The following is an 11,172-nucleotide window of genomic DNA, read 5'->3' as shown; positions in this document are numbered from 1 at the left end:
GACCAATCAACGCCACCAACCATTATAGCTTTTTTGCTGTATTTTAGAGGCAGACAAAGGGAATACCTGACCGAGACATGGGAAAACTTGGTGGAGGTGGTCCAAGCGTCACCGAGGAAGGGTTCTCTTGTTTCGTTTGGAAATTAACCTTACGTTAGTAGCTGATGGTAGAACTTCTTGGCTTCCGAACAAAGAGCGGCGCTACTGGGACCATCTGAGGACAAACTGGAGCAAATAGCGAACTCGTCAAGTGGCATGCAACGGAGCCGACAGAGCCATGGACGAAGCCATGGACGTTGGGCCGGGTACTGGTTTAATTTAGTACCTTATAGGTACTCTATGAGACTTTATTAATTAATGGCGCCCTCCTCCAACCTATAGACAGGACTAATTTAATTTGATGGGTAGATCAAATTCGGAAATGAAGATTCATAAGATTAGCACAAACAAAAAGCCAAAAAAATTTGAAAGAAGAAATTAACAGATCCAAATGTACTTGCTCCCAATAGTTAAGACTATAGACCAATTTACATGAAAATCAACCAATATTATTCATTCAGATTATATAAGTCCCCATTGAGGTACAACTAAACAGAGACACATGATGAAATGAACACTTAGGCAGGACACCCCTCTTGCTGCAAATTTACATTGAGCGTCAGCAATATTGGGGACAACAGCCACACAACTAGCATAGGACTCAGACATCATATATAAGAATATATCCCCATTTGTAATTCAGGCAGTAGGGTAGGAAGCCTTCATGGCAATCCCACAGAGCCCCTCCTTGGCAGCCACATCCCTCTCCATCCTTACGTATCCACTCTCACCCCATGAGGAGCCCCATGAGTTCTTCACCAGCCAGTACTTGGTTCCATCTCTTGCCGTGCCATATCCGACCGCGGTCACGCCATGGTCCAGATCAGTCCCGCAGGAGCCGGTGAAGACGCCGCTGGAGTAGAACTGGAAGGAATAACCACTAGCTTCTATGGCAACCGAGACAGGTTGGTTGGACACAGCATTGAGAAGGGCTGCTTCGCTGTTGGCAGGCACGTCCTCGTAACCCTTGATGGAGGCGGCATGGGAGAAGGACTTCTTGGTGTTGCAAGTGCCGTCGATGCCTTTGTAAGGGTAGTTGGTTTCCGTTGTGAGACCACCATTTCTGATGATGAATTCGAATGCATCATCCATGAGGCCACCTTCGCAGCCCTGGTCCTCACCAGCGACGTCACAGTCCACAAGCTCTTGCTCTGACAGAGATATCAATTTACCTGTCTTGAGCTTCGTGATACCTTCCATTGCAGCAACTGCAGAGAAAGCCCAACAGCATCCTGTTTTTTTTTTTTTTTTTCGGGGCGGGGGGGGCGGTGGATGGGGGTCGACATGTCAGAAAACTCTGTATAGGAACTATGTAGTATTCCGCGGATAACTAATATATATAAGTATTACTTCTCGTATCTGGGATTATTAATTTAACTTGACATAAGAAATATAACATTACTGAATTTTGTAATGATAGTGATGCGACAAATACTTTAAAAAATGTGTTTAGTTGTAATTTTCCTACTCCATTTTCTGGGAGCACGAGTGCGGCACGTAAATGTTCTAAATGGGTGCGGTTAGTTGGACTTTAATTTTTATGGTGTTAGCCCTTCTCCCACGTCAGTGTCGATCTGTACCCCGCGTTGCCCTCCAACGCGACCATTGCAGTGACACAAACGTTCAACAATGTAATGATAATCCCACCCCACTGCGTGCTCCACTCTTCAAAGATGCGCTGACCATAATGCTTATTTTCCGATAAGATTTAATTGCTATAATTATGATCTATTGTCGTTGTTTTTGCTATTCATGCAATTCTATGGACCCAAGCCTGGCGCATGAAAGACCGTCACCGTCTCTCATGCGCACACGACTGCACAATCACGATTTAAGATGCATGATCATGCACAATAAAATATCAAGTGCATGCACGTGTGAAAGACTTCTTGGTCTTTCGCACCAAAGACGTTTCTTTCTTTTGGTCATACTTTCGCACCAAAGACCTTACCGTCCCGTTCGTGTTTCTCCTGCGGTTGGGCCTCATAGTATTTTGTTTGTTTGATTCTATTTTTTCAGGATATTGCTTAATTATCGGACTCTTGGGTTACTAAACTCTACGAACTCATTAAGGTGTTCCTCCATGTCAAGTAAACTTAGATCAGGTAACAAAGTAACACTGTTTCCCTGTCAAGAAATTTTGACTAGCTGGCAATATGATCTTAATTTAGGCTGCCTTCCTGTTTTGCACTGTTTCATTTAGTTGACGCTTGTTTAATTGAGAGACACAAACCTTTGATGGTTCATATCAGGAGCCATGGGGCTGACCGCATGTTGATGGGATAGACCGTGGTATGCTGCAGGATGATAGCGAATGAATTGTTGTTTTAGCAAAGCCCAGTTTCTTTCTTAAGGGTGCATTAATTATTTTTCTTGTTGATTTTGGCATAGGTAAAGGCGGATATATAACAGGTGTCTCCGTTTGAAAGCCAATCTTATGTTGTGTTCAAAGAAGGAGTTTAATAGTGAACTATTAATTGAGATTATTAGCTCACCACAGTCGCCTTGATCCTTGATGGGAGTGACTGCACCCTCAGCCCTCCAATCCATGCTAGTAGGCACGGCCGTAACGTTTTCATATCTGAAAACATTCGTCGCCTTGAACGTGTTAACACTGGAAGGCTTAAAACCGTTCATCATGGCCTTGAACTCCTCGATGGTAAGGTCAGCAAATTGGTTTACGCCGAGCTTGTACTTACTGTTCCCTGCATTAAACGATTCAATGAGCTCAACATTAGCCTTAAAAATCTGAAAGCGGCGCTCCTTCTCTGCCGAGTCTCCGTACACGCGCCCGTGCTGAGACATCCACTGCTCGTGCCTCTCATGCATGGTCATTTCACTAAGCATCCGGGCTGTGGCATGAGAAGCAAAAGTACATAGCAGAAGAACGAAAAGGGCCATGCAAAGACTTTTGGTTAATGGCAAAGTCATGATGCAAATTTTGGAGTGTAAAAGTGATGCAATGGAAAGACTACTATGAACCTAGAAGTGCTCAGGCTGTGCATGTCCTCTAAGGCTAAGGCCACACTTTTTTATATAGAGGTTTGAGAGAGAGTTTTGTACTCAATTCCTCTATCATTGTGGTGGTGGAGAAGGACTTTTGCGTGCCGTGAATTACGTTCTGATTCCAATTAGCTTTTATGGAGTGAGAGCAACGGGTTCGAACGTTAGTTGTTATATAACTCGATACCGTGAGATACCTTCTTTCTGCTGGAGATTCCATGCAGCTCAATATCCTAGTGCACGCGGAATCTAGCTGCCATTGGTCAAGCGTTCACTGTGTGGGTCTCTCCAGTAATTGCAGCTTTCCGGATGTCCAATCAGGGAATGCTTTTCTAACACGCAACGATAAGCCTGAAGAACGTTTATACTTCGCTTGTTGGTGCTTCTGGGTTGCGGCTCAGTTTGTCCTTCATGCATGGGCACTGGTGGCTGCTAGAAGAGCGAACTTTTGATGTCTGGAGCCAACCATCTAGCTTGCTTGGAGTTTGAGGAGCTGTCATCCATTTACATCGATCGTATATATCTCGGATGTATTCATATTGGCTTTCATGCAAAAGAGAATCGACATTGACATTTGTGATAATGAGGCAAACCTGATTCCTTATGGTTTGCTCGGAAGGATTCTGTCATTCATCTGCATGGTATCTGTTGCGGCAAGTCCTCCGTCCGGGATGAGCTCTACTGGTGGTTGGCCTTCTTCCAATCAAGGAATCAATCTCAATCCAAGGACCAGGACTTTTGAAAGAACCTGCAAATGAAGTCCATTTTCATCGAAAATTTTTCAATGGAGGACCATCCAATGATTAAGTCAGTTGGAGCTTGAAAATATTAATAGAGAAAAGAGTATGAGAATAAAAGGATAAATTTGTTCTCTGAAAAAAAGATTTATCTGAAAGTCTCCTTTACTCCTTTTTATATAAAGGGGACAGTCGAATATTACCTCCAAGTTTCATAACAGAAGTGGAGAATCAATAACTTTGATTGTGAGTATCGTGGGGAGTGGATTATGGATATTAATTGCATGATATTAACTCGTATATCCATGATTTATGGAAACCACATAAGACTCTGGGAGATTCCGTCGGGTTATCTTTTCTCCTCTAACGGTATGTCAACTTTAGGCTTCATTTTCTCTCATCTTGACCCTAGGGTTGGTATGCTTCCAATATGGGGTTGGAAAGAAGTCTATGTTATAGAGTCATTTCAATTTAATTTCCTGATCTTCTCTTCTTAATGTCTAAGGGAGTCCTTTGTCTCTTCTCTTTTGAGTCATCGCTAATAACCGATTTTCGTTGCTAATATATATTAGCGACGTAATTTTCATCGTTAATATTTTATCGTCAATAATCAGATTGTTGATAATATTTTACGATGAAAAAAATTTCGTCGCTAATAAAAAATATTTACGACGAATATTTTTCATCGTTAAAAATAAAAAATAAAAAAATTTAATCATAAAAAAAGATATTTACGATGAATTATACCATCGCTAATAAATAAAAAATTAATAGCGATGAAAATATTTTCATCGCTATTAATTTCAAAGTTTTAGCGATTAAAAGTTTACGTCGCAAAAGATATTTTTTACAACGAAAAAATTTCGTCGCTATTAATTTAATAAAAAAAATTTTAAAAAATAAAATTAAATAATATTAGCGACAAAAAATTACATCGTAAATGATTTAATTTGCGACGAACATTTACGTCACTAATAATTATTTACGACGAAAGGTTTTCTATCGCTGTTAATTATATATTTATTAAAAAATTAATTTATGTTAGTAATATATTTTTGGTGATGAATCTTTCATCGTGAATAATTTCATCGCTAATAATTTAGTCATATTTTTTTTAAAAAAATTTATGAATATACATTTTTAATTTATATGTATAATATTTTTTATAAATTAAAAAAAATAAAAATAAAAAATTTACATAATAAATTGATAAATAAATTTTATTATTTTATTATATTAAATTTAAATTATAAGATATTTGAAATAAAAAAGTACATCAATAAGTCATCAAATATCAATATTTGGAGAATAAACTGGAGACGGAGAGCGCTTGACAGAGCTTGGACCGGTCTGCTGCTATCTCATCAGCTGTATCGTCTGCTCCATCTGCACCATCTGCTCCATTATCTAAATCTGGAGCTACTGATACTCGTCGACGCGTGCAGCCAACTCCTAAGCTCGATGCTCAGCCTGCTATCGATCTATGACAGCTTGCTGTTAATCCTCGACAGTCTACCTCTACACCTCCGTCAGTTGAACCTCGCACGCAGAATGGATATCAGCCCTAGATGAGCGTGAGGATGAGGGAGCAGTGATCCCATACCCTAGAATCCTAACATAATAGGGTCTCGTACTGAGCACCTAATCACAAATCTCATCATCTATGGATGCGATCGAGCCCTCAAAAGTAGGCTGGGATCTCATGTCTGTCATACGATCTTGAAAATTAAAATTAGAGTTATTTTAACTTTTTAATAAAAATCAGACTGCGAATGAAAAAATAATTAAAAAAACTTACAAAGAGCTCTTGGCTCCCCGTCGTCCTCTCCTCCGACCGTCGTTGGTGGGTTCGCTGGTAGATATTGATCCTACTAGGAAGCTCACCACTCTCAACATCTCTCTATAATTTAAAAATTAATTAAAAAAATTTTAAATAATTAAAAAATTATATGCTAATTAAAAATTAAAAATTACCTATCATGTGCTCCATGTGACGAGCGAACGATCTCGAAACCCTACAATGCGGCACGGTCTGTCTCGTCTGATTCACTGCATTCTGGGCACATCGTATTTGTAAAATTATCCATCAAATTAGTAGATAACAAATTTAATTTAAAAATAAATGATTCAGTCATTAAACTCTAAAAAAAATTTAGATGTGTAACCTAATATGCCGGATCCTCGTACTGTCGGTATGTGGCAGTCCAATCATCCATGGTGATGCTGTCATAGGGCTGCTGCCGCGCTACCTCCTCTCCATGATCCTGCACCACCTGGTATCAATGTTGATGTATGTGATAGCGATAATCCTTGAAATGCAAGGATAGATGAGTGTTGACGGCTCGCCTCACACGATCCTCCTCAAAATCAATGATATCGAATACACCCTGCCAATAACAAATATTAGAAGAATACTATGCAAATTAAATATTCACAATATAATTTATTTTATCTGTAAGTGGGTGTAGAAAATCTTTCTCTGAGCCGGTAGAATGTGACACCAATCGAAGAGCATCACGGGGACATAACTGCGGCATATGATGCCCAGCTCAGTCTACCATGGCTCGCACCATCTCCTAATGGATCTGATATAGCTGGCTAGTATCTCGATCCAGAGACGCTGTCCCGAGTGCTCGCGTCTCCAACGCTCTAGAGCGAGGTTCTTTGATGGACCTTGCCCTCGCCTCACTACCGATGAAGACTGACCTGAAATAATAATAAATAAATTATTAGTATGATCTAAATAAAAGAATCAAATTTTATTATATAAAAAATATAATAATACCACTGGGACCCACATCACTAGGACCCATCTCACTGAGACCCACCTCATTGGGATCCGCCTCACTGGGACCCTCTGACAGTGGAGCCGGTGCGGCAATAGAGATCGGTGAAGATGCTTCAACCTCTGAGGTAGACTATGAATGCGAACGTCGTCGTCTCTTTTGGTGCCATATCTTTAATAATTGATATATAAATAAATATAATATTGAATAATAATAATAATAGAAATCAAATAACATTCTAATGAATACAATTATATCGCATACCATTATTACAAGACAAGATTGAATGAAGAATATAGATCTACTCATCAATATTCGTATCTTTCTCGATGTGTAGATCCTCCTCCAAATCACAATGATCGATATATGTGTCGTTTTCTATCTCATCATGATTTATGAACTAATCGTCGCCCTCCGACTCATCAAGATTAAATATAAAATCAGTTTCAACTTCGTTGGATGGCAGATCAGCCCTATTCAAAGTTACCGTTACAAGTTCTTCATCAATCAAAAGCTCGGCTAATATTTGTTCTTCTTGTTAAAAAGCTTCCTCTTCATATAAATCTGAATTTTTATCCATCTCTAATCAGGTTGGTATGTCATATATGCCTTTAGGTGTTATTTTTTATACAACATGCCAATTACCTCAATACTTTAGATCTTTTAAATATATTATTTGTTTCGCTTGAGTTGCTAATATATACGGCTCATTTTGGTACCATATTTGTGCAAAATTTATACTGATAAATTATGAATTGATATGAATATAGATCTTTTTATTACTAATATCCCATCATTCATACTGAAATAAAAATATAGAATTACTGGACCCATACTTCAGTTCTATGATATCTACCAGTACACCATAATAATCAATCTCTTCTTCTCCTTCATATCCTGTTGTAGCAATCTCACTATTCTGGATCTGTCATTGCATCTCAAGCTTCCTTGTGTGAAATCTCATTCTCTCAATGATATAGGATGCGTAGTGATTAATCCTTCGATCGGAACTACATGCTAAATCATGCAACTCATCGGTCGCACCCACTTCTTTATTGAAATACTTATGTTTCATCTACATCATAAGATAAAAAATTATGTTGGTTCAAATAATATTATTTATAAGTAAATAAATAATGTATCACTAATGTAACTTACAAGATCATCAAATTATTTTAAAAAATTTTCTCCTATATCGATCATTGGCATCCGTATTATTCTCTCTACATAGTATACTCTTATGCTCACAGTAAAAAATTATGATTTTTAATTTTACATCGACATAAAAATTTTTTTTAAATATTAAACAGTATGGTAAGATGGTATTTATTCAATAAGTTTTCAATTTTTTCACAATTATTTAGAATGTAAAAGTGTGCCTTGGATAGCTCATTCACGTCTATAAATTCATATCTTCTTACACCAATATATCGATTCGTTTGTTTTAATATAGACAATGTTGGTTCATTGTCATCCCATTCACGGTCTGCATTACGATCTGTACGATTAAATCTTATTTCAATATCATCAAGATACATCAAGCAGAATGTGATACACTCGGTACCTATATATGCTTCCGCTATAGATCCTTCAGACCTTGCTTTGTTACACACATACTTTTTTAAGGTGCACAAGAATCTATAAATAAAAATAAATTTAAATTTTAAAAATATATTTACATATTATAATTAATATGACAAAGTACGTATATTTTTTTTACTTTTTAATAGGATACATTCATGATAATGTATCGATCCGATCAAAAGAGCTTCCTTTAAAAGATGAACAGTCAGATGCACCATAACATCAAAATATGATTGTGAAAATATTTTTTCTATCTTACAAAGAATGAGTACAATATCCTTCTCTGATCTCTCAAGTAAGTTAATCTTCAATTTTCGGTAACACAGTTCTCAGAAGAACACTTTCAGCTCAATCAATGCAGTTTGAACATCACCATCCAAATAGCCACGCATGACCATAGGAAGCAAACATTGCATCATCACATGGGAGTCATGACCTTTTATGTCAGAGATATTATCGTCGTTGTTTCCAACACACTGCGATACGTTTGAAGTGCATGCATCAGAAAACTTTACGATTTTGAACCATCTTCAGAAATTCTTCTTTTCCTCACCAAACAGTGAATAACATGCAGGTGGCATAAAAAATCTCTCACCTCGATGAACTAAATGCAACTCCGATCGAATTTTCATTTTCTGTAAATCAAGGTAAGCTTTTATACCATCTTTTATTTTTTCTGAGATATTCAATACAATACCGATGATATTATCACAAATATTCTTTTCAATGTACGTTACATCCAGATTATGATGAAGTAGTAGTTGCTTCCAATATGGTAATTCGAAAAAGATGCTTCGCTTTGTCCAATTCAGCTCAGCTTCAGTACGCTTTCGCTTGCGAGTATCTGATATTTTTTTAAATTGGACATTTTCAATGACTTCAAGTTATTCTAAAATTTTTGCTCCACTTAACTCCTTAGGTGGCGGACGTCAGTCGGACTTACCATCAAAATATTGATTATAACGGATCTTCCAAGAATGATTGACAGGAAGAAACCGCCAATGATCCATGAAACATATTTTCTGTCCGTGCTTTAAATGTAAGGAGGATACATCCCTATTGTATATTGGACATACAAGATATCCTTTGGTGCTCCATCCAGATAAGTTTTTATATGCAGAAAAATCATTTATGGTTCATAGAATTGAAGCCTGCAACTTAAAATTATTTCAACTCACAGAATCATATGTCTGTACCTCATTTTTTTATAGCTCTTTCAGATCATCGATGAAAGGTCATAGATATACATCAATTTTATTATCTAATACTTTTGGACCCAAAATCAATAGTGACATAAAAATAAATAGTTATTTCATACACTTCCAAGGTGACACATTACATACAACTAGCATCACAGGCCACATGCTGTAAGAGGTACTCAGATTGTCAAAGGGATTAAATCCATCTATCACTAGACTAAGCCGAATATTGCGTGGATCACTCGCAAAGTGCGGATTCTTAGTATCAAAGTCTTTCCACACTAAAGAGTCGGTCAGGTGGCTAAGTATGTTCTCCTCCGGAAGTCACTGCTCATAATGCCATCTTATTTTTTCAGCTGTCTTTGTGGACATATATAACTTTTGAAGTTTTGGGATCAATGAAAAATATCTCAGAATCTTTTGAGGTACTTCTTTACTTTTTTATTATCGATTTTGTATCTAGGCTCACCGTATTTTGAGCATTCAGTTGCTTGTTCGTTATCCATATAAAATAATATACAGTCATTTTTGCAGGTATGTATAGGAAATAGTCAAGTCTAATTTTTTGCATGTATATTTTTGCTTCAGAATATAATTTCAGAAGTCTCTCTCCATCGGAAAGAGCTGCTTTAATCAATGTTAAAATTTGATCAAATGACTTCTGACTCCATCGGTTCACGATTTTAATATGAAGTAATTTTATCAAAAACTATAACTTGAAAAACTTTGTACAATTTGGATAGAGTGGCTCTCGTGCACCCTTATAAGCTTTGTAAACTATTCAGAAGTCCCTTATACCTCAAATCGGATATTATGTTCATGATCAGAATTACTTTCAGATGTAGTAGTACTTATACATACATTTGAACAAGCATCTTGGTGTAAATCATCTAACAATTCTCCTATAGCACTATGTTCGACAGGTCCACCAGTATCACTATCATCTTCAGTATCATCATCGTCACACATCACTTCATTCAGATCACCCTCCCCATGCCATATCCAACAAGTATACTTCTTATCCATACCATATTGTAGCAGATGCTCCTCAATAAGTATTATGTGACGATATACCAAATTGACACATCTCTTATATGGACACTTTATCCGACTAGCACTGTCAGCCTTAAGCCGTGCAAACTCAATAAAATATCAAACTCCTTTTCGATATTCAGGCAAAAAAATATCTCTAACATTCATCTAATTTTTATTGATATCCATCTAATTACAAACACAAAATCATTAACAATCAAAATAAAGTTCAGTGGTATTCTGGATCCTGATCCGAATTTCAGATTGAATCGTGTTCCAAATTCCAGCCAAAATCTCAATCCAGATCCAAATCTGGATCACTTTATACAAAACAACACATATTAAAAAATACAGACTGAACAATAACACAAAAAATATGTTATATTAATTTAATAAAATAAAAATGCATGATCCTATCTATTTCAAATCATTACTAACAGATGTGGTCCTATCTCTTTCAAAAAAATAATAATCTCATTATTATTATTAGTGAATATTTCATCTCATTTGTGTAAAAATTTCGGCAACATCTCTTCATGATTTTCTAAGTATATGATGTGGATATGGTGCCTATGCACTCTATCCACTATATACTCAGAGAACAATGGATAGATAACTACTGAATACCACATAATGAAATAAAATATCTACTATTAATAATAATAATATTATTATTTTTTAAAAAAATCCAAATACGGGACATCCAAGATTCGATCTCGATGAAGATTAACT

The 11,172-nt window shown here is 36.7% G+C and overlaps 1 protein-coding gene across 1 annotated transcript; it reads right to left on the bottom strand.

Annotated features, from left to right (window-relative positions):
* Nucleotides 1-552: 552 nt before the first annotated feature.
* On the bottom strand, nucleotides 553-3,102 carry LOC105033205 (senescence-specific cysteine protease SAG39). Its single transcript, XM_073251423.1, has 2 exons — nucleotides 2,595-3,102; nucleotides 553-1,331 (listed from the first exon to the last, which is right to left on the bottom strand). The coding sequence occupies exons 1-2, from the start codon at nucleotides 3,028-3,030 to the stop codon at nucleotides 739-741; spliced, it is 1,029 nt and encodes a 342-aa protein (XP_073107524.1). The 5' UTR covers nucleotides 3,031-3,102; the 3' UTR covers nucleotides 553-738.
* Nucleotides 3,103-11,172: the final 8,070 nt, after the last annotated feature.

Source organism: Elaeis guineensis, chromosome 2 (assembly GCF_000442705.2).
Source record: "Elaeis guineensis isolate ETL-2024a chromosome 2, EG11, whole genome shotgun sequence".
Lineage (NCBI taxonomy): Eukaryota > Viridiplantae > Streptophyta > Magnoliopsida > Arecales > Arecaceae > Elaeis > Elaeis guineensis.
Note: the sequence above shows the minus strand (reverse complement) of the source record. Positions and strands in the feature narration are given on the sequence as shown.

Bases quoted from the DNA above. Each gene is read 5' to 3' on its own strand.
- LOC105033205 (XM_073251423.1), bottom strand. From the start codon at position 3,030: ATGACTTTGCCATTAACCAAAAGTCTTTGCATGGCCCTTTTCGTTCTT. The intron at 1,332-2,594 runs GTGAGCTAATAA...AAAAAAAAACAG, and splicing joins CAAGGATCAAGGCGACTGTG to GATGCTGTTGGGCTTTCTCT.